This window comes from Artemia sp. Qi Xiang Cuo, chromosome 16 (assembly GCF_049724085.1).
Source record: "Artemia sp. Qi Xiang Cuo chromosome 16, ASM4972408v1, whole genome shotgun sequence".
Classification (NCBI taxonomy): domain Eukaryota; kingdom Metazoa; phylum Arthropoda; class Branchiopoda; order Anostraca; family Artemiidae; genus Artemia; species Artemia sp. Qi Xiang Cuo.
The window spans coordinates 45,433,950-45,459,269 of NC_142809.1; the positions used below are offsets into that span (position 1 = coordinate 45,433,950).

The 25,320-nt window shown below is 36.5% G+C and overlaps 1 protein-coding gene across 1 annotated transcript in view; it reads right to left on the bottom strand.

Moving 5' to 3' along the window:
• The window catches only part of Mat89Ba (nucleolar protein 6 Mat89Ba), a 466,793-nt gene that overhangs the window by 369,669 nt on the left and 71,804 nt on the right, over window positions 1-25,320 (bottom strand). Inside the window, exon 6 of the mRNA XM_089102007.1 lies at window positions 13,906-14,133. Within this exon, the coding sequence (XP_088958133.1) occupies window positions 13,906-14,133 (228 nt within the window). The remainder of the gene's footprint in view (window positions 1-13,905; window positions 14,134-25,320) is intronic.

A 25,320-nucleotide genomic window follows, 5' to 3' on the forward strand; every position in this document is an offset into this window, starting at 1 on the left:
TTTTGTATGCTGGAGAAAAATTTTCAGCAATTTTTAACAACATACACCCTCTTAAGAATCTGGACACAATTAGAAGTGTTTAATTTAGTTTCATACCTCCTCTAGTTGACCTGAAATAGTAAACTTGATACCATTCGCAATAAAACTTGTTTACTTTCTTTAATAGCTTGGATACACTTACGCTATTTTGATTTGGTTAAATTTTAAGAGCAGAAGCATCCCCAAAAGTTTGAATATAATACCCTCAGTTGTTCTTGGGATACTGCTGAGATGCCTTATTGGGAATTAGCATTGACACAGTGCATTTTGATTTAATTTTATGGCAACATTTAGTTTTTAAACATAAAGTCAAATGGGAGTGTGGGCGTGGGAGGGGGTTTAGTTTCCCTCCAATCACTTTCGACTATTAAAAAGGGCATCAGCCCTTTCTATTTTCAATCGAATGAGCCCTTTTCGAAGTTCCTACGACAACTTCGATACAAAGTGCCCTGGTCTAAACAACAACAAAAAAATAATTATACATTGTACCCACATCGATCTTTACTATAATAAAATAAAAAAACAAGTTTTTTCTAACTGAAAGTAAGAAGCGACATTAAAATTCAAAACGAACAGAAATTATTCTGTATATGAAAGGGGTTGTCCCCTCCTCAACGCCTCGCTCTTTACGCGGAAGTTTTCCATTGTTAAAAAAAAAATAGAGTTGTGAGAAAGTCAAACTAGCGCAAGGAGCGAGGCGTTGAGGAGGGGACAGCCCCTTTTATGTACGGAATAATTTCTGTTCGTTTTATATTTTAACGTCGCTCCTTACTTTCAGTTAAAAAAAAACTTTTTTTTTAATTCAACTTTTGAACGTTTTTGAATTAATGCAGGTTTTGATTTTGGCTCACCGTACATGAATAATTAAAACAAAATTTGAATATTAATTTTACTTTTATTTGGTTAACCGGCTTTCTCGAAACATGTTTTTGTATATTTTTAATACGTATATTAGAGGATTCACCCCCTACTCAATACCTTGCTCTTTAAGCTAAAGTTCGAATTTTGTTCCAATTCTTTAAAAATGACCCCTTAATCGCAAATACCTTTAATTATAATAAATAGCTCTTATGAAAGTACTAAAAAATCTTGGGCTTAAAGAGCGAGGTATTGACTAGGGGGTGAACCCAATCATGTACGTAATGTTTTCTGTCGTTTTAAGTTTTGATGTTGCTCCTTACTTTCTGTTGAAAAATTTGTTTTTTTTATATATAATTTCTGATCTTTTTTTAAATAATGCTTGGAAATCCGGCACCCCCTTCATAGCAATGTCCCTTCCCCCATGACAACTTCCTTCATGGAAAGATCCTCCCACATAATCCCAGACCCACCCCCCCCCACCCCCACTACAAGAAAAAATCCCCCCTGAAAACGTCTGTATACTTCCCAATAAACAATACTATATGTTAACATTGGGTAAAGTTCATAACTTTCAGCCCTCCCCCCAGGGACTTCGGGGGATTAAATCATCCTAAAAAACATAATTATCATATTTTCGACCATACTGAACAAACTGGCTATCTCAAAATTTTGATCGGGTGACTTTGGGAAAAAAACGAGCATGGGAGGGGGCCTAGTTGCCCACCATTTTTTTGTCACTTAAAAAGGGCACTAGAACTTTTAATTTCCGTTCGAATGAGCCCTCCCAAGATTTTCTAGGACCACTGGGTCGATACAATTACCCCTGGGAAAAAAAAAACAAAACAAATAAACATGCATCCGTCATCTTTCTTCTGACAAAAAATGCAAAATTCCACATTTTTGTAGATAGGAGCTTGAAACCTCTACAGTAGGGCTCTCTGATACGCTGAATATGATGGTGTGATTTTCAATAAGGTTCTATAACATTTAGGGGATCTTTCCCCCTTTTTTCGAAAATTGGCCAAATTTTATCAGGCACGTAACTTTTGATAGGTAACTTTTGATAGAATGAAACTTATATATTTGAAATCAGCATTAAAATCTGATTCTTTTTATGTATGTATTGGTATCAAAATTCCGTTTTCTACATTTTCGGTTACCAATGAGCCGGGTCGCTCCTTACTAACAGTTCGTTACCACGAACTGTTCGAAAATGTCAAGCCTTCCAATGACTTTTGACTATTAAACAGGACACTAGGCCTGTCGATTTCCAATCGAATAAGCACTTTTTGAGTTTCTACGACAACACTTCCTATAAACACCTTATGTGCCCCCAGGGCATAAATTACAACCCTTACCCTCAGGGCTGTGAGGGTGGTTGTCATCCTATAAGACCTAATTTCTAGAACTTTCAACTACGTTAATCAAAATGGCTATCTCAAAATTTCGATTGGATATGTCTGGGAAAGGGGTGGGCGTGAGAGGGGCGTTAGTATTTCTCAAATCACTTTCAACTATTAAAAAAGGCACTAGCCCTTTCAATTTCCAATCAAATGAGCCCTTTTAAAGTTTTTACGACATAAGCTTTCAATAATAACCTTATATGACCCCAGGGGATAACTTACAACCCTCGCCCTGAGGGCTGGGGGGTGTCATCCTCAAAGACCTAATTTCCAGAACTTTCTACTACGTTCAACAAAATGTCTATCTGAAAATTTTGTTTGGATGTGTTTAGGGGAATGGTGGGCGTGAGAGTGGGGTTAGTTACCCTGCAATCACTTTCAACTATTAAAAAGGGCACTAGCCCTCTCAATTTCCAATTGAATGAGGTCCCTTATGAAGTTTTTAGGACAACTCTATAATTAAAAACCTTATATGCCCCCAGCACATAACTTACAACCTTTGCCCTGGGCACTCAGGGGGGTTTGTCATCCTTAAATACATAATTTCCAGAATTTTCAACTACGTTGAATCACTTTCGACCATTAGAAGGGCAATGGCCCTTTCAATTTTCAATCTAATGAGCCCTTTTTGATGTTTTTACAGCACCACTTTATATAAAAACCTGGCATGCTCCCAAGCCATAACTCACAACCCTTGCCCTGAGGATCGTTGGGGAGGGGGGATGGGTTTTCACTCTTAAATACAAAATTTACGAAACTTTTAACTGCGTTGACCAAAATGGTTATCTCAAAATTTTGATTGGACGTGTTTGGGGAAAAGGTGGGCGTGAGTTACCCTCCAATCATTGTCGGCTATTAAAAAGGGCACTAGCCCTTTGAATTTCCAATCGATTGAGTCTTCTTTAAAGTTTTTACAACCAACATTCAGTAAAAACCAGATTTGACCTCAGGGCATGACTTATAGCCCTTGCCCTGACGACTGCGGGGGGAGTGTCCTGCTCAAAGGTATAATTTCCTGAACTTTAAACTGCGTGGAATAAAATAGCTATCTAAAAAATTTGATTGGATATGTTTGGGGAAACGGTGGACATGGAAGGGGTGTTAGTTGCCTTCAAGTGACTATCAATTATTACAAAAGGCACTAGCCTTTTGAATTCCCTTTCCAAAGAGCTGTTAAGTTTATGTGACGAATTGTTATATAAGAACTGTATATGCCCTCAGGAAATAACTAAAAAACCTTGCCATATGGGTTGGGAATGAGTGTCCTCATCAAAACATAATTTCTATCTGGAAATCCACAACACTGAACACAATGGCAATCTAAAAATTTTGATTGGATGTGTTTGGGGAAAAATTGGGCGAGAGAGGGGGCTAGTTGCCCTCCAATCACTTTCGACTATTAAAAAGGGCACTAGCCTTTGAATTTCCAATCGAATGAGCTTTTTTTTGAAGTTTCTACGACAACGCCTTCTATAAAAACCTTATATGCCCCCATGGCATAACTTACAACCCTTGCCCTGAAGGCTGTGGGGAAGTGTCTTCCTCAAAAAAATTATTTATATCTGGAAATAAACGACGCTGAACAAAACTGCTATCTCAAAATTTTGATTGGATGTTTGGGGGAATGATGGGCGTGGGGGGGGGGGTAGTTGCCCTCCAATCAGTTTCGACAAACAAAAAGGGCACTAGCCCTTTAATTTCCAATCAAATAAGCCTTTTTTGGAGTTTCTACGACAACACCTTCTATAAAAACCTTATAGGCCCCCAAGGCATAACTTACGACCCTTGCCCTGAAGGCTGTAGGGGAGTGTCATTCTCAAAAACATAATTTCTATCTGGAAATCAACTCCGCTGAACAAAACGGCTATCTCAAAATCTTGATTGGATGTGTTTCGGGAAATTGGTTGGCATGGAAGGGGTGTTAGTTGCCTCCCAATCACTTTCGACTATTAAAAAGGGCACAAGCCACTCCAAATTCCAGTTGAATGAGCCCTTTTCGAAGTTTCTACGACAACTTCTTCGATACGAAGTGCCTTGTTCTATAGAAAAAAATATAAATGAACATAGTGCCAACATCGTTCTCATATGCCCTCAGGGCATAACTTAAAACCCTTGCCCCGAGGGTTGTGGGGGAGTGTCCTCCTCAAAAACACATATTCTATCTGGAAATCAACTACAATGAACATTATGGCTATCTCACAATTTTGATCGGATGTGTTTGGGGGAATGATGGGCGTGGGAGGGGGGGGGGGGTAGTTGCCCTTCAATCACTTTTGACTATTAAAAAGGGCACTAGCCCTTTGAATTTCCAATCGAATGAGCCTTTTTTGAAGTTTCTACGACAACGCCTTCTATACAAACCTTATATGTCCCCAAGGCATAACTTAAAACCCTTACCCCGAGGGTTATGGGGGAGTGTCCCCCTCAAAAATATATTTTCTATATGGAAATCAACTACGCTGAACAAAGTAGCTATCTCAAAATTTTGAGTGGCTGTGTCTGGGGGACTGATGGGCGTGGGGGGGGCCTAATTGCCCTCCAATCACTTTAGACAATCAAAAAGGGCACAAGCCCTTTGAATTGCCAACGAATGAGCCTTTTTTGAAGTTTCTACGACAACACCTATAAAAACCTTATATGTCCACAGGGCATAACTTAAAACCCTTGCCCCGAGGGTTGTGGGGGAGTGTCCGCCTCAAAAACATAATTTCTATCTGGAAATCAACTACGCTGAACACAAAATAGCTATCTCAAGATTTTGATTGGATGTGTTTGGGGGAATGATGGGCGTGGGCGGGGGGGGGGGCTAGTTGCCCTCCAATCACTTTCGACTATTAAAAAGGGCAAAAGCCACTCCAAATTCCAATTGAATGAGCCCTTTTCGAAGTTTCTACGACAACGCCTTCTATAAAAACCTTATATGCCCCAAAGGCATAACTTAAAACCCTTACCCCGAGGGTTATGGGGGAGTGTCCCCCTCAAAAATATATTTTCTATATGGAAATCAACTACGCTGAACAAAGTAGCTATCTCAAAATTTTGATTGCCTGTGTCTGGGGGAACGGATGGGCGTGGGGGGGGCCTAGTTGCCCTCCAATCACTTTGGTCTATTAAAATGGGAACTAGCCCTTTGAATTTCCAATCGAATGAGCCTTTTTTGAAGTTTCTACGACAACGCCTTCTATAAAAACCTTATATGTCCCCAGGGCATAACTTAAAACCCTTGTCCAGAGGGTTATGGGGGAGTGTCCTCCACAAAAACATAATTTATATCTGGAAATCAACTACGCTGAACACAAAATGGCTATCTCAAGATTTTGATTGGATCTGTTTGGGGGAATGATGGGCGTGGGCAGGGGGGGGTAGTTACCCTCCAATCACTTTCGACTATTAAAAAGGGTACTAGCCCTTTGAATTTCCAATCGAATGAGCCTTTTTTGAAGTTTCTACGACAAAGTCTTCTATAAAAACCTTATATGCCCCCAGGGCATAACTTACAACCCTTGCCCTGAAGGCTGTAGGGGAGTGTCCTCCTCAAAAACATAATTTCTGTCTGGAAATCAACTACGCTGAACACAAAATGGCTATCTAAAAATTTTGATTGGATGTGTTTCGGGGATGGTGGGCGTGGAAGGGGTGTTAGTTGCCTTTCAATCACTTTCGACTATGAAAAAGGGCGCAAGCCACTCCAATTTCCTAGTGAATGAGCCCTTTTCGAAGTTTCTACGACAATTTCTTCAATACGAAGTGCCCTGGTCTAAAAGAAAAAAATAATGAATTATACGTTTTGCCAACATCGTTCTTATTTGCCCTCAGGGTATATAAGAACTTAAAACCCTTGCCCCGAGGGTTGTGGGGGAGTGTCCTCGTCAAAAACATATTTTCTATGTGAAAATCAACTACGCTGAACAAGATGGCTATCTCAAAATTTTGATAGGATGAGTTTGGGGGAATGATGGGCGTGGGGGGGGGGGGCTAGTTGCCTTCCAATCACTTTCGACCATTAAAAAGGGCTCTAGCCCTTTGAATTTCCAATCGAATGAGCCTTTTTTGAAGTTTCTACAATAACGCCTTCTATAAAAACCTTATATGCCCCCAGGGCATTACTTAAAACCCTTGCCCCGAGGGTTGTGGGGGAATGTCCTCCTCATAAACATATTTTCTATCTGGAAATCAACTACGCTAAACAAATTGGCTATCTCAAAATTTTGATTGGATGTGTTTGGGGGAATGATGGGCGTGGGGGGGGGTAGTTGCCCCCCAATCACTTTCGACTATTAAAAAGTGCACGAGCCCTTTGAATTTCCAATCGAATTGGCCAGTTTGGAAGTTTCTACGACAGAGCCTTCTATAAAAAACCTTATATGCCCCCAGGGCATAAGTTAAAACCCTTGCCCCGAGGGTTGTGGGGGAGTGTCCCCCTCAAAAACATATTTTCTATTTGGAAATCAACTACGCTGAACAAAATGGCCTTCTCAAAATTTTGATTGGATGCGTTTCGGGAAATGGTGGGCGTGGAAGGGGTGTTAGTTGCCTTTCAATCACTTTCGACTATTAAAAAGGGCACTAGCCCTTTGAATTTCCAATCGAATGAGCGTTTTTTGAAGTTTCTACGACAACACCGTCTATAAAAAACTTATATGCCCAAGGGCCTAACTAATAATCCATGCCCCGAAGGCAGCGAGGGAGTGTACTACTTTAAAACATATTTTATATATTGAAATCTACTACGCTGAGCAAAATAGCTGTTTCCAAATTTTGCTTGGAGGTGTTTGGGGGAATGATTGGCGTGGAGGGGGGGCTAATTGCCCTTCAATCGCTTTCGACTATTAAAAAGGGCACTAGCCACCTCAATTTCGAATCGAATGAGCCCTTTTCGAAGTTTCTACGACAACACCTTCTATAAAAACCTTATATGCCCCCAGGGCATAACTCAAAACCCTTACACCGAGGGTTGTAGGGGAGTCCTCCTCAAAAACATCTAGGAATCAACTACGCTGAACTAAATGGTTATCTCAAAATTTTTATTGGATGTGTTTGGGGAAAAGATAGGCGTGGGGGGGGGCTAGTTGCCCTCCAATCACTTTCGACCATTAAAAAGGGCACTGACCCTCTGAATTTCCAATCGAATGAGCCTTTTTTTGAAGTATTTTCGACAACACTTTCTATAAAAACCTTGAATGCCCCCAGGGCATAACTTACAACCCTTGCCCCGAGGGTTGTGGGGGAGTTTCCTTCTCAAAAAGATATTTTCTATCTGGAAATCAACTACGCTGAACAAAATGGCTGTCTCAAAATCTTGATCAGATGTATTTCGGGGAATGATGGGCGTGGGGGGGGCCAAGTTGCCCTCCAATCACTTTCGACTATTAAAAAGGGCACTAGCCCTTTGAATTCTCAATCGAATGAGCCTTTTTTGAAGTTTCTACGACAACGCCTTCTATAAACACTTATATGCCCCCAGGGCATAACTTAAAACCTTTGCCCCGAGAGTTGTGGGGGAGTGTCCTCCTCAAAAAGATATTTTCTATCGGGAAATAAACTACGCTGAACAAAATAACTATCTCAAAATTTTTATTGGATGTGTTTGGGGGAATGATGGGCATGGGGGGGAGCTAGTTGCTCTCCAATCACTTTTGACTATTAAAAAGGGCACTCCAATTTCCAATTGTATGAGCCCTTTTCGAAGTTTCAACGACAACTCCTTCCATACAAAGCACCCGGGTATAGAGAAGAAAGAAGAAGAAAAAAGAAAAATAAATAATACATTGTGCCCACATCGTTCTTTACTTAGGCAGCGCTATCGTGCTAACTATGATCCCGTCATAAAATACGTAAGATCAGTGTTTTCCTATCGAGAATAGACATCATATTGTATGTGTAACTCTAGGTTGTCTAGAGAACCAGCTTTTAGGGATCTTAAAATCTTTTCGTTATATAAATATTGAATCGCTTACATCGTTAATTCTTAAAGACTTTGTTTTTTGTTTTGTTTTTTAGCAATCTATTAATGCACGTCTTATTCTAGATGGTTTTTTTTTTTTTTTTTTTTTTTTTTTTTTTTTTTTTTTTTTTAGTGTTGTTATGTTTAATCTAATATTTTCGGAAATATATGGGGGTGGTTTTGGAGAAATTTCAAAAATGCAAAGAGTCGAAAATTGTTCAAACAGAGAGTAATTTAAGGAAGTCAAGTAATAAATGAAAATATGGGATTTAGGAGTCAACTATGTTGCAATCACTAGTTTTATGCAAGAAATGACCTTCATAAAGTGTTTTCTGTGGCAATCCCAAACTGTTGGGATATATATGTGAGATAAAACGTAGGACAACAAAAGAGGAAAAAACTTAAAAGCATTCAAATTTAAGTAACTAAGTATTTCAAATTAGCGTTTAAGGACACCCTAGCAGATTAGCAGATTCTGAGCCATTCTGAAAACTTAATACGTAGATGGGACTTCAACAATTATTGAAATTTCGCCGAAGCCTTTTGCAGTTTTAAGCCAGGTTTAGAAAAATTCGTCGTTATGTGTAAGAACATTAAAACAGCTAATTGGGATGAAAATACCCATATTATTCTAAAAGATTATTCAATTCTCAGCAAGTTAGGCAGTAAAATTTTGCTCCAATAATTTAAAAAGTTGCCCTTTCTTTTTTTTACGTTTCTCTTTTATCATGCAGAGCGGCAACAGATTCATTCAACTATCTGTTATGATAAACAAAGGGTTACAGAGGGTTGCTAAGATGCATCAAAATGTCAGACCTTTCATATTAAATGGCTTAGCAAATATTTCCTTCGGAATGAAATGGGACTAAGAAACAGTTCCCAAGGTAACGACAAAGATTGTAAACAGAGCTCAACTTGAATTTTAAGAAATAATCTCACATGACCTTGGAGATTTTCCGCGAACAAAAAAAATGAAAACACCAAAAAAAGGAACTTCGGGCAAGTAAAGCCAAGAAAAGAATACTCATTGTAAATATTTTACATCAACAAGGTGTCATCAGCAAATAGAGAAGAAAAAGAAGAAGAAAACAAAATTAGAATAGCCAAAAAATACATATTTTGTGGTGAATGAAAATACAGCCATAATTAGCCCAAGAGCCACTCTTTTCTCTCTCTCTCTCTCTCTCTCTCTCTCTCTCTCTCTCTCTCTCTCTCTCTCTCTCTCTCTCTCTCTCTCTCTCTCTCTCTCTCTCTCTCTCTACTTTTTCTTACACTCAACTAGTTTCTGACATACTGGACTCAATGAACAACCTCTGATAGGAGCATTATGCCAAAGCTTTTTTGACAAAAAGATTTTTATTTTTCTACCCGATTCCAACTGCGTAGCATTGATAGGAATTTATGTTTGAACTTAAAATTTCCCCCACTGAACGCAGCACAAGTTACCACCATTAGGGACCACCTCGGCTTACCTACCGTCACCTATAAACGGAACTTTAGGAACACCATGCCAACTTCCGAAACTGGAGAACGGGGGCTCCGATTAGGGGAGGAGGTTGTAGGGAAGTAATTCTCTTACATATTTAAAAAAATACCTTTTTTGGCATTTTCATTGAAAAAAATTACCCCCTCGTGATTTTGAAAAATACCTTTTTGGTATTTTACATAACAAAAAAACGAAAAAAAATGGAAACGACCTCCTACCCTAAATTTAGAAAAAAAATTTCTTTGTATCTTCATAAACAAAAAAATCGAAAAAATTTTTTGCTCCCTCTACATATTCGATGGTACTAGCCATCATTACACAAGGACACAACCAAATCTAAGCTCCCAATTGAGATCCCACCAAACGCACTCCTCAAGAGTCATAAACTATTGGAGGCAACTGAAGGACTGAACATTCAGCCCTCCCCCCCCCCATCCATTCTTTTAAATCCACCTTGGCAGGAAACTAGAGAAGAGGCAGCAAAAATTTATACAAAAGATAGGTGGTGAATCACTCACCTAAGTAACTAAATCTAAGTTCACGATTGAGAACTGGCCAATATACTTACAAAGAAGATTCATCAACCATTGAAGATAACTGAAGGACTCAATTGCCACCACTTCCCTATCCATTCTTTAAAATACCACCCTGACAAGGAGCAAGAGAAGAAGCGGAGGAGGTTTGACTCTGTCATTAATTCAAGAGTACTACATGTCCAGAAGAAGTAAAACCCTCAAAGAAATTATAGGAATAAAGGAATTGAACCATTGTTTCCAGTAAAAACACTTGAAGCCAATGGTTCATACAATTCGGTCGTCGATAATTAGAACTTATTTCTTGTATTCTGATTCCAGCTTGAGTCATTAGTGAATGAAGTGTCAAAATAAAGATGAAGATTACGCTGCCCTAAGCCCTATATGGATTTAATTTTTCACAAAGCCAAAGAAGCTCTTAAACTTCAGAATTTTGGTATCTCCGATCCCTTACCCCCTAATACCCTTTCAGGCAATCTTAAATCAAATAGAAAAGTTATAGCTACTAGGAACAATTTCATGCACCAGCTAAATTTTAAATCTGTTTTCTTTTATCCTTTAATTACTTTTAGATTAAAATTTTAATTACTTTATTATCTTTAATTATCTTAATTATCCTTTTATATTAAAATATTATTTATATTATATTATTATATTATAAAATATTTTAAAATATTACTTTGATTATCCTTTAATTACTTTTAGATTAAAATTTTAATTACTTTATTATCTTTAATTATCTTAATTATCCTTTTATATTAAAATATTATTTATATTATATTATTATATTATAAAATATTTTAAAATATTACTTTAATTATCCTTTAATTACTTTTAGATTAAGATTTAACTAGATAAAAACGGGTTTCAAACGTTAGTGATAGGCTAATATATGAACGTTTTTATTGTCACGTGTTCTTTTTTTTTAATTCTGAACAAATGGTAACCTTAATTATATTTACAAGAGAAAATATTGTCACTTTGTCTAGTAGCCGAGTCAATTAAAAGCAAATTGAGACCCCTAGTTTCTCTCTAATTCAAACTCATTTAAAGGGAAGCTAACCTTAAGCCAAGATAGATAAGGATCTTCGGGCAAGTAAAGCCAAGAAAAGAATACTCATTGTAAATATTGTACATCAACAAGATGTCATCAACACTAAGAGAAGAAAGAGAAGAAGAAACAAAATTAGAATAGCTAAAAAACATACACATTTTATGGTGAATGAGAATACAGCCATAATTTTTTCTTTCTATTGCCTCGTGAAGGAGGGATAAACATCGACTAACGGGTAAACTAATATTGAATTAACGATTAAATTACCGACTAAAGGTTGAAGAATTACGGAGAGCTCTCCGCTGCGTGAAATTTGTCACAATATTAGTCGTTTTAGTTTTTTTTTACACTCAACTAGTTTCTGGCATACTGGACTCAATGAACAACCTTTGATTTAAGCATTTTGCAAAAGCTTTTTTGACAAGATTTTTAGTTTTCTACCGGATCCCAAATACGTAGCATTTGATAGGAAATTATGTTTGAACTATAACTTTCCCCCACCTCCGAGGGGGAATTTGACCACTGAAAGTGAACTACCATGTTTTCCCCCTGTGGCAGATAAGCACTAAAAGATAGTCTTTTGTACCTTTAATTACTTTTATTCTATTATCCTTTAATTTAGGATTAAAATTAGCTTAGTTCTTAGATTTAATTAGATAAAAACGGGTTTCAAATATTAGTGATAGGCTAATATATTTATTGTCATTTTTATTGTCACGCGTTCTTTTTTTGAATTCTGCACAAATGGTAACCTTGATTAGATTTACAAGAAAAAATATTGTTACTTTCCATGCATTTCAGTTTCAGTAAGAAAAAATTCCAGTTCAATAAACTATGCCAGGAAGAATATTTTTCAGAATTATTGAACTACAAAGCTATAAAAAATATACTGTTAAAATATAAAATTTCATTGCGTATATCTGAAATTTTGCCTGATATGGGTCTTCACCAGTCAAATTTCCTTAACATTACCTAAATATCAATGTAATTATTCGACAGTGTTTGAATAGGCCTCCATATAAAATAACTGCCGCATTCACATATTGGCCAGATTGCCACATTCGGCCAATATAGGCCACATTCAGCCAAGTTTGTATTAAAGTTTGTACATCATTTGACAACTGTATTAAATTCAATCAAAGTTACAAATTCAAGCGATAAAAGGAAAGACCGCCAAAGACAAAGAAAGCCAAACATACAAAACAAACATACAAACATACAGACCTTTTCAAACATACAATCTGACAATCAACTATGACTAAGGTCATGACTTCAACTTTTAAAGGAGAATACATGCTAAAACGAAGTTTCTTTAGTAATCTATGTTATAGTCAGCCTATGTTCGAGTAACCACAGAGGGAGCCTTAATCCCAGACAACACAGGATAGGGAGAAGGGGAGCCCATAAACCATATAGAGGAAAACAAAGATGTTGTATATTTTTATGATTGATAAATCATAAGGGGATCATGAAGGGGAGCCCATAAACCATATAGAGGAAAACAAAGATGTTGTATATTTTTATGATTAATCCTTCGCATTAGAATTATCTCTTTACTTTTTCGAAACATTTTAGACTTTCATGTCTTCAAACCCGTGTTTCCGAATTCAATCACCAAAATTGGAGAGAACAATTATTTGATTTTCTAAATGAATGGTTTATATTGAGTTAGAACAGAGAATTAGTACTCTACAGTTACTAAGGTTTGAGCAAGATCTTTGTTTAAACCAAGCGGTAAAAACACATTTGAAAAAAAGTAAAAATAAAAACGTAAAAATGGTACCACAAGCATGGGTGCATACAGGGGGATACGGGATTGATCGTCCTAGAAGCGGGGGAGAGTCCAATCTCAATAGACAAAATATGAATTATGAAGCAACTGTAAACAAACAAGTAGAACAATAGGGAATTTGTTTTATTAAAGACAGTGGAACGCAACTTTAAATGAATATTTCGACCCTATATCCAAGGGACGTCCCCAGCAAAACAAATGAAAAAAAAAACAAATATAAAAGAACTTACATTAAAATTCAATCGTTGAAATTAAAATGTTTTTTAAAACAGCCCTAGCATCATTACTTCAAGGAAGTTCAACAAGGACTTTTATATTTGTTTTTTTTTTCTTTTTTTTTGGCTGAGGACGACCCTTGGATATAGGGTTGAAATATTTATTTAAAGTTGCGTTCCATTGTCTTATATAAAAAAATCCCTATTGTTCTACTTGTTTGTTTATGATGGAAAGGCAGTGTGGGGTTTTCGTCGCTGTTTATGAAGCAGCTGTAATTTAATTCCGGGCAAACCACGAGGGAGGGATGGGAGGTATTCCCTTCCCTATCACCAAGGTCATATCGACAGGGGTAAGGGGATAAAGGGTTTGAAACTTCCCCAAAATTTCTGTCTGAATCGTAAGAAAGTAAAAATAAGGTATATAAAAACCATTTTGATAACATTTTGTAGTTTTTTTTTTGGCACCTTCCCCCCAAAACAAAAACACCCCCTTTCCCCCCAGGACAAAAATCCTAAATACGGCCTTGCCTATCATATACTCCCTGAACACAGGTATGGTAGCAACACTACTGATTTACCTTGAAACAGGCTGGATTCCCATAAGGCCTTAAAATGAATGTCACCGACTTTTCAAGTTTACCAGCAGGCGTCACCTCAAGAACTGGCAAAAAAGGATTATCACTTGTGCAGTACTTCAATCCCGACTGTATTTCTGTACTTTTCAAATGACCAGCAATGCAAGCCATATATAACGCTCGTTTGCGAAAGTACCTGTAATCTTGAGCATCTTTGTCCCTGAAGCAACGCTAAAAAAAAGAAACAAGTCACACTACAAATTACACAGGGTATAATTTGAAAATTTCACCACGAGCAGAACAAAAAAAGGAAAAGAAGAGTAAAATAACATTCTGGAACCATGTAGTAGATCCTTTAAAAGGAGTGTATTTGGATGTTAAAGGGGTTGAAATTAGAAATAAAGTGAACTTTAGTTCCCTATCTTTCGAGTTTTCCAGGGAATTCTTTTGACTATATTTCGACAGACGAAGAGGGGCTCATGTTTCGGAGATCTTAAGCCCTTCAGAACCTGAAAAATTGGCAAATTATACAAAAGTATTAAAAATATACGAGAAAAATCGTAAAAACTTTAAGATCTGTTGGGGAAGGGCTCTGAAACCCCATTTTGCGATGATGTAATGAAATTTGAACGGGTAAGGATCAGACAAAAAGATTTAGAAAAGGCTGATTTCAAATGCGTAATTCTAACTTAAATTTCTTTTTGAAAACGTTTACAACTTGCTAAATTTTTTGATAAATATTTCTATACGAAAAAAAAAATAAGTAACAATATTTGAATGATGCTTTATTTCAATTTATACTTTCGTCTTATCAGGTACGTATGCAAGAGGGGGAAAAGTCCTTCGGCCCCAACTAAAAGATTTTCCCAAAATTGCCTCAATTTTTTACATAATTAGCCCAAATTGTTATTCTGTTTTTCGAATTAGTCCCTCACCTCTAACGTACGTGTCCAAGTCTAACACATTATTAGACAAACCTTAAGCTATTATTTACAAAATAATCGATCTATTCTATATACAAAACAAATTAGTAGGTTTAGAAGTTTTTTTCCTGCAAAATATTCAACAAATTGTCAAAACTTTCTAGCACTGTGTTTTCCAAATTTGTATGTACGGCAACATTCAAAATACCTGTACAGCAACAGTTGTACACAATACTGGCCAAACATTGTAACATTTCTTAGACAATATCACTATGTTTGCAGTTATTTAAGTATACTTGTTATGTTTATTCTAAGTATACAGAGTACAGCTCGTTATCGGGGGTTGCTCACTTTCCGCAACCTGATGCAAATCTCAGAGCTCCACGTGTACCGCGTAATTGCGCCCCTTGTGGCACTCTCCCCGCAAGGTTTGACATACTTTCGCCACGCCTGGCACGCACCACCCGGTGTACGTGTTTTCACAAAGTCAACGATCCCTCACTCGTTATTACTGTGTTTTGGGGCGACAGTACGGCTTATGTAGTTTTTTCTGTTTATAAGCTTTAAAATGGTAATTGATGGCATTTGAAACCTTTCCCGACATGGGGACAACAAAATAGAGAAGAAATGTGCCTCTGACGTTCGAAAAACTACGAACAATTTTAACAGCGAATTTTAACCTTTTTTCAGGCTCATAAATGGCGTAATAAGGAATCAAAGTAAAACTGCACTAAGTTTACAGAAAGTAGACTTAGAAATCATTGAATATCAGGACGGTATACAACGTCAAGTTATATCTTTACCAACCTTAGATTATAGTTCTGTATCTCTTCTAGATTTCCAGAAAATTTTGGAAACTGATCTCAAAATCCGATTATTTTTCTTGTTAATGAAGTATTTGATTTTGATCAAATTTTCTAAAATATTGCATGCATGTAAATCCTGGAACCGTAAATAGACTGAAACAAAAACGGTTGCGATGTATTAACAAATGGGGGAGCGGAACCCGGAATATTAGTATTAGCATATCCACCAGAAGCTGCTTGGGAACACAACGAAACTTGATGGAAAGTAAGAGCTCGTGTCCTAACTTAGGCGTTTGGCTATGAGGGCAAACTCCGAGTTTTACAGAAAAAGGCAGTGGGATTCCTAAATTACCATCATGACATCTACCAGAAGAGGATGACAAATTCCAACCAAGCTTCATGAGAACTAAGAGACAGGCTTAGAGTTATAGTTTTCTAAGATTTGCAACTGTTCCTACATCTCCGAGGGCTAGGGGTAAGGGTTCTAAAATAGCTCGCTATAAGCCTAATAACTAGGCGGTTATGGAGGGCCACCTATTTTTTTTTTTTTCAGAACTGGAGATTAGTGATTGACAGGAAGTTATCGATATAGGTAATTATATAGGTCGATAACACACGTAGTAGAATACTAATTAGCTAGCTAAAAATACTTTATTACATTAAGGTTTGCATATATATAAAAAAAAACAACGTACAGATATCCGAGTCCAAAAAACAAATCATGTTTTTGATGTTATTTTACATCACCGTAATCCCCGAAAACTATTTATAATAAAAAAAAAAATAAGATAAGGAAATAACACAAAGTATTTAATTCTGGAACCGTTCAACCAAATCACATTTCAAACACAGTGCTTAGCTCAAGGTCCTATGAAACATTAAAACACAATTGATCAAAATATTTTCTAAATCTGTGCAAGGTAGCACCATTCTCTATGAGATTGTACAATTCTTAGCTGGTGCTTTGAACTTTGATCTTTGATTTTTATTTCTGGCAATGAAGTTTCCCTATCAAGAGTTTTTCTTAGACAAACAAATTCAATGTTTATTAGTCCATTTCGTCAAACACATTAAAACTTTTCTAGCTGAATATGGATGTTTTATTCATTCTGCTGAATCCAAAAATAAAACCAGAACACTGTCTTTTGTGGTTACCCTTTCAGTGACTGTAGAAGAAACCTGATTAAGAACTTTTAATCTCCATAAAAGAGGATTACAGAAATCTATTATAACTTACAACTACAAAACTATAATAAAAAGTGACATATCCAAATGAAAGGTATAAAACCTAACCTTTAAAGGATAGAGTAGAACAGCCAACGAATCAAATTACTTGATGGCCCGATTCCGACAAAGTTGAAAGAGGTTAGATGGTAAGTATACTACGATTTTATTTCTTGGAATAACGTAGATATTAAAGTGCTGTCATGACCAGGGAACTCAAATAGCAACGAGAAGAATAAGTAGCATAGAAAGCAAAGAGAAGAGTAAAAAGAACATATAAAACTTAAAATAAGTTGTAAAAATGAAAATTTCACATTCATGTGACCATCATTTCAACATCCTTTGCAGATTCATTTCCGAGTTGCGGATTCTATTGCCCTACAAAGGACGTAAATCGCGTTTTGACCTTTTAGTAAGACAGCTTATTAGAAAAAAAAGTGTTTTTCAGGCTTCGAAATACTTACGTTCTATGGGGACGCAAAAATACCGAACCTGAATAATATATATGAATACATATATGACATGATATATATATACATATATATATATATATATATATATATATATATATATATATATATATATATATATATATATATATATATATATCTGAAGATATAGATGATGAGCGCAATAGCACTGCCTAAGTAAACATCAATGTTCGCATAATATATTATTTTTTTCCTTTTTTTTTACACCAGGGCACTCCGTATAGAAGGAGTTGTCGCAGAAACTTATAAAAGGGGCTCAATCGATACGAAATTGAAAGGGCTAGTGACCATTTAATAGTCGAAAGTGATTGGAGGGCAGCCAGTCCCCTCCCCCACGCCCATCATTTCCCCAAACACATCCAATCAAAATTTTGAGATAGCCATTGTGTTCAGCGTAGGTGAAAGGTTCGGAAATTATGTCTTTGAGGATGTAAATCTCCCTCCCCAAAGCCCTTAGGGCAGGGGTTTTAAGCTATGCCCTGGCAGCATATAAGGTTTTTATAGAAAGGATTGTTGAAAGAAAAAGCCTAGGGGGCAAGGGTTGTAAGTTATTGCCTTGAGGTCATATAAGGTTTTTATGGAAGGGATGATTTTAGAGGAGGCTCATTTGGTTGAAAATTGGAAATTCTAGTTCCCTTTTAAGAGCCGAAAGTGATGGAAGGCAAGTGCCCCCTCCCCCAACTACTCCTCTTTTCACCATGCGTATCTGATTGAAATTGTGATATAGCCATTTTGTTCCAAATAGTCCAAAGAACACATTAAATGCCTCCAGAGTTGACACAGCACCCCAGAGCCCTGGGACAAGGGTTGTAAGTGATGCCTTGGGGGCACATACGGTTTTTGTAGAATGGGTGGTCGTACAAACTTCAGATGGGGCTCATTGGATTTGAAATTGGAAGTCATAGTGTCCTTTTTAAGAGTCAAAAGGGATGAGAGCAACCAGAACCCCCCCCCCCCCCCCACACCCATCATTTCCCCAAACACATCCAATCAAAATTTTGAGATAGCAGTTTTGTTCAGCGTAGTTGAAAGGGTCCAGAAATGATATCTTTGAAGATGGCAACTCCCCCTACAGCCTTCAGGGCAAGGGTTGTAAGTTATGTCCTGGGGGCATATAAGGTTTTTTTCTAGAAAGGGTGGCCGTATCTACGTCGGAGGGGGCTCATTAGATTGGTAATCAGAAGTTCTAGTGCCCTTTTTAAGAGCCAGTGATCAGAGGGCAGCAATCCCCCCCCCACGCGTCGTGTTTCCCCGAAATGCATCCAATAGAAAATTCGCGATAGCCATTTTATTAAAAATAGTCCAAAGATCATATAACAAGGCTTTTGGGGTTGATACAAACCCTCAGTGCCGGGGGGGGGGCAAGGGTTGTAAATTATGCCCCGGGGCATTTAAGATCTTTATGGAAGGGATGGTTGTATAAACTTTGGAGATGGCTCATTTGGTTAAAAATTGGAAGTTCTAGTTCCCTTTTAAGAGTCAAAAGTAATAGAGGGCAACTTATCCCTCCCCACCCATCTACCCCTTTTTTCACCAAACGCATCTGCTGAAAATTGTCAGATAGCCATTTTGTTCAAAATAGTCTTTGGAACATACAGCAAAGCCTCCAAGGTTGGCACACCCCCCAAAGCCCTTGGCAAGGGCTGTAATTTATATCCTGGGGGCATATAAGGTTCTTATGGAATGGATGATCGTAAAACTTCAGATGGTGCTCATTTGATTTGAAATTGGAAGTTATACTGCCCTTTTTAAGAGTCAAAAGTGATTTGAGAACCCCAGAACCCCCAATTCCACGCCCATCATTTCCCAAAACAAACATTTAAACAGAGTTTTGAGAAATCAATTTTTTTTACAACATTATTGAAAGGCCGTAATTATGCGTTTGTGGATGTCTCCCCCCCCCCCCACCTCAATGCCTCAGGGCAAGAGCTGGAAGTTAGGCAATTTGTTCATTGTTTACATATTGTATATGCTATTGAGAAAAGGTATGCATGTTTGACTTCTACTTTCCCAAAATACGAATGGTATTAAGGTTAGTCTTTCAGGGAATGTTTGGGAGATTGTAGAACTAAATCAAAACACACTATGTGCATGCATATTGTCAAAAGAGCGTATCTCAAAAATGAATTTGGTAATCAAGTTGGAACTTGTAATCAAGAGAATACTTAAAGGGGAAGATCAACTGACAAAAAGGGAATATATGCATGTCACTACAAACACTACTACCACTGCTACTTTTACAAATACTACTACTGCTATTAAACTACGCTAACTACTACTCCAATTGCAACAAATTGTAAGGCTTAGAATATTAAGATGAAAAGGGTGTCAAACGGGGGTCAAAACGGCACATCAGCAATATTTTTGGAACGGCTTACCGTATCAAGGTGAATTTTCCAGACACCGTGAAAGGGATGTTCAACTAACCAAAAGGCAAGACGTACGTGCTGACACTATACAGACACTATGTGCATTTAGATTGTCAAAAGCGCGTATCTTAAGAATTGATTTGGGTATTAAGTAGGAACTCTTAGAGAATGCTTACAGGGGAAGATCAATTGATCAAAAGGCAATATGTGCACACTGTTACTAATACTACTACCACTGTTACTTTTAATAGTTCTACTACTTCTATTAATATTGCTCCAACTACTACTTCTATTGCAATTACTTATAAGGCTAAGAGCATTAAAATGAAAACTTTAAGGTATATGAATATACAAGTTATCTAAAGAACATATCGACAATGTCATCGCAATGACTAATTATATCAAGTTTACTACTCCTACTACAACTATTGCTTATACACAAGCGTAGAGTATTAAGGTGAAAATTTCAAGGATTATTTTGGGCGGATGTTTAACTATATCAAAACAACCAACGACCGTGTAGATTGTCAAAAGGATGGCAAAGCAATATCACAATAACGCCTTACATTATTAAGTTAGACCTTTCAGGGTAAGTTGTGGCGGATTTTGCAATATCCAGAAGACACTCTATTGTATACTTTTAATACTGCCTCTACGGTTACTGTAACTAATGACACTAAGGACATTTAGCTGAAACTTATAGGGAACGTTTAAGGGGGGTATCAATAGCAATATCATAGGCAGCGCTGCTCTATCATACCAAGTAATATCATTGATATTTTCAATGAGCTAATTTCATTGGAAATTGGAAGTTCCAGTGCCCTTTTTGGTAGTCAAAAGTGAGTGGGGGACAATCAATCCTCCTCTTTAACCCATAATTTTACAAACACTTCCAATCAAAATTTTAAGACAGCCATTTTGTTCAGCATAGCTGAACGATCTAGTCACTATATCTGTAGGGTTATTGGGAAGGTCAACCCTTCACACTTATGCAGTTTGCCCATTATGCTTAAAATCTAAATGTTGCTTTAAAATAAAATCAAAACGCACTGTGTGTATGCTGGTTCCCAATAAGACATCTCAGCAATATCCCAAGAGCAACTGAGGGTATTCAGTTCAAAATTTCGGGGCTACTTCTATTACTATTTCTGCTCTTAAAATAAACTAAATCAAAAGAGTGTAAGTGTAATCAGGCAAGATGGAATTTTTTGGGAATGGTATTAAGTTTTGTTTTTCAGGTTAACTAGAGGAGGTATAAAACTAAGTTTAACACTACTAATTGTGTCAAGATTTTCAAAAGGTTGTATTTTGTTAAAGATTGTTGGAAAATTTTCGCCAGCATACGAATAGCAGGCCAAACTATAAATTCTTAGAGGAAAAAACGAAAAGCTTTAAACTATTAGTTTCCTTTTTCCTGAAAAAGACTATGACAAAATAAAACTAACAGATATTAATTTTAAAAAAAACATTTTCCACAAAATAAGTTCTTCAAAGAAAGGTAAAGAACTCCATTGAACCAAAAATAAGCAAAAATAGAATCAAATAATCTACCAACCGGAAAACTAACACAGATCAACATCAATAAATTAATGAAACCCAAAACGAACAGAAATTACAATAAATTACCGAAAAACGAGCAGAAATTAAAATGAGTAGGGCTCACAACCCCTATGCCTTCTCAAGGCCAGAACATAATTTACACTTTACTGAAAAAAATAATACAAATGAATGTGCGTTGTCAGTTTAATATACATATCCTGATATTTATTCCTAAAATCTTAAAATTTTTGATTTATTAAAGTTATAAAAGAGAAAACGTTTAAGATTTTTTTCAGTAAAGTGCAAATGAAGTTCTGAAAATACAATATATAACCGAGTCAAACTCAAAACGAACAGAAATTAACGTGAGTAGGGCTGACGAACCCCATGCCTTCTCAAGACCAGAACGTAATTTGCACTTCTATATAAAAGAAAATACAAATTAGAGTGCACTGCTATTTTAATATACATATGCTGATGTATACATATGCTGATGTATGATTCATTCGTTAAGCCTTAATAATTTTTGACTTGTCAAAGTTAAAAAAAACTGAAAATATATAAAATGTATTTTTTTTAGTTAAGCGCAAATTATGTTATGGTCTTGAGAAGGCATGGGGGTTGTCAGTCCTACTCATATTAATTTCTGCTTTTTTTTTTTTTTTTTTTGTTCTGCTCGGTTATTTATCGTAATTTCTGTTCCTTTTGGGTCTCGTTTATTTATTGATGGTGATCTGTGGTAGTTTTTCGCTAGGTACATTATTTGATCTTATTTCAGCTCATTTTTGGTTTAACGTAGTTGTTTACTTTTTTTTGAAAAAGTTATTCGGGTTATCCTGTTTCTATTTCTGTTTTGTTGCGTCGGTTTTCCGTTTTCTACTACTACTACTACTACTATTACTACTAACAACAACTCACCGCAGCACAAAGCCACCTAAGGCTAACACAGCTACAGAGGCTCCTCCTCCGTCCCTATGTATTCAAATCTTCCCTTTTTACATCTTCTCAGAAAGTTCCCATTTTCTTTTAATCTTTCTTTATGATATCATCGAACACTAGACGAGGACGACCTGCTTTCTGTTTAACCCTGGACGGTTGGCCAAAAAGAACGATGTTTTGAGAGCTGTCATCCTGCCTCCACGAAACGCATCGACGCCATCTCAACCTTCCGTTCATTCTAACCCCAGAGAGTAGTCTTGAACCGCATTTTTCGTATAGCCTATTGACCGTTGAAATACGGTCAGTCAGCCGGGTACCCAGAACAATCCTTAAGCAATTTCTCTGGAAAATATCTAGCAAATCTTCATCCGCTTTCGGAGAGCCCATGCTTCAGAACCATATTTGACCACTGTCATCACTGTAGTTATTCAGAATTTTACAAACACAAGGGAATATCACATTAAAAAAAAATGCATAAATCGTGAAACAGTAATTTTTGTTCATTTTAAGTTTCAACTTCACTCTTTACTTTAACCGGAAAACTTTTTTTTTATTAATCTTTAGACTAGAGCCCATTATTAGATTTTTAGTACTTACTCAGCAAAGATAAATGCTGCCCATAAACTGTATAAGACAACTTTCCACATGACTTTTAAGAATAAGGAAACAAAGGTTTTAGAAAACAACAACAGAAATTGTGTTAACATTCTTCTCGGGCAAAAGACTATTTTATAAAAACATTACTACTTTAATCGTAATATTTTACCATTTACTCAAGATGGCCCTGCCCATAAACTCTGGGAGCATGCTTTAAAAATTTTTTTTTTTTTAAACTTAATTCTTAATTTACGGCAGAAAATAGAAAGCACGATATTATCCTCAACTTCCGGCCAAACCATTTTGATTACATCTGTGTTAATTCTCATGAAAAAACAAGTTATGTCCTAAATTCAAACACAAAAGCTTTCTTTACTCCTAACAGGCGTGACTTTTTAATAAACTGGAATGTATGCTAATTTCTCACACTTTCTAACAATGTATTTGAAAACACGAAGGAAGATCAAAATTTATTATGAGACAAGGGGATTTTATAATGCTGTGAAGCGTTATTTTCCATTGTATTTGGGTGTTATAACTTAAGAGCAATGAAGCACTGCTTTTAAACGCTGAAAGAAATCATTTAGAGATATTCTGAAGTAGAAAGAGGTAATTTTGAAAGTAAAGGACGATGTTTAAACAATAGCAATTGATTTGTTTTTAAGGAGAAAAAATAGGACTTGTCTTAGATATAAGATAGTTCACTTAGACTCTCAATTTAATCTAAAATTCCTGCGCTAGAAAGCTTGGATTAACGTCTTACCAAGGCCGTATCCAAGGGAGGGGTACTGGGTTTTAGCCCCCTCCCCCTCGCGAAATTTTATCGGACTAGTAAAAAATTAACAACAAATGCATATGAAAAAATTTGATCTTCATAAAAATTACGTTATCAAGTTCAGCCTGTCAGAGAACCCTATTGCAGAGGTAACAAGCCCCTTTGTACAAAAATATAAAGTTTGCATTTTTTTTTTTACCGAGAAGTATCACCACAAATGGGTGTTATATGTAGGTTTATTTATTTTTACCAGGGGTAAACGTCGAACTAATCGACGTTGAAACGACGTTAAACGTCCCAGAAAATTGGGAGAAGGCTCATTCTAACGGAAATTACAATTTCGAGTGTCCACTTTAAGTAGCAAAAAAAGATTATGCTACAGAAAGTGACGTGTTTTGCAATTTTGTGCAACAAGACAACAATTTTGCCCCAATTAGAACAAGAAAGCTGTCGATTAACAATTCAGCGACGGGGTCTTGGGTTCGAGTCCGGTGTTATTCTTCTTATTTGAGAATAAGCTGAAAATATGTTGTTTTTTTAGTAAAAGTAACATTGATGCGAAAAATCGATATTTACTATTTTACTTGTTCTGAACGATAAAGAATTCGATTAAAGCGGAGGTGGAATCTTTTCTCTTCGTAATTGAGTATTGGTTTTAGTACTGAGTATTAGTTCACAACTATAGCAAAGTTATGGTTTTGATAAATATACCGTTTTGTCTCATGGCTGGAAGATCAAGGTGAAACTTTCAGGGACAATTTTTTTTTGGGGGGGGGAGGGGGACTTCAAACTTTGTGCTGGGTGAAATGCACAGAACTAATTTTTTTTTTCTTATAAAACTGTTTAAGTTTTTTTTTCTGTTTTATCCCTGTCGTTCAACAGGGTTCACTACTGGTTAAAGTACCGAGGAGAAAGAAAAAGAAAGCTGATTGCTGGAACTGGCTACGTGGGGTGGAAGCGTTACCACATTCATCTTAAAAATTAAGAAAAATTATAAATTTAATCTTTACTGAAAATTACCTTCATATGCAGCTTTCAGTCGTAATGGGCGCCAAATTAAAAAAAAAGAAAGTGGAGGAAAAATCAGCAAGAAATGAACTAAAAACATGTGGTAACAAACAGCTTAATAAGATTAATCTTTCCTCTGAAGGTATAGATTACCTTGGGAATCAATAAATTGCTAAGATTTGTATTTTAACGGACGAAAAGTAAAACGGACTAAGAACAAATCTTTCCTCTGAAGGTGTAGATGATCTTGGGAATTAATAAATTGCTAAGATTTGTATTTTAACGAACGAAAAGTAAAACGGACGAAAACGGAAGTAGAGATCTAAGTACCATTTTGCTTGCGCCCCTGTACCAGACAGGTTTTCTGGTAGGTATAATCTGGTTTGGTAGGTACAATCTGGTTAGGTGGGTATAATCTGGTTGGGTTCAAGTTTTTCTGACACAATTTACTGAATTTCTATTTCATAATATACAAGTTTTTTTTTAGGTTAAATCCGTGTCAGAAAAACCGGTGTGTCTTTTTTAGTTGCCAAGTTTTTGTATCTTTTAAAAGAGCTTTAAAGGGTTTGAGAGACTCAGTTGCCTGATTCCGTGTGGCTTTTCTTTACTTGGTGGTCATTAAAAACGAAATATGTGTGTTAAATAAGTAGTTTTTGTATCTTTTAAAAGGGCTTTACGGGGTTTGAGAGACTCACTAGCCTTATTCTGTGTGGGTTTTATTTAGTTGGCGGTCATTAAAAACGAAAT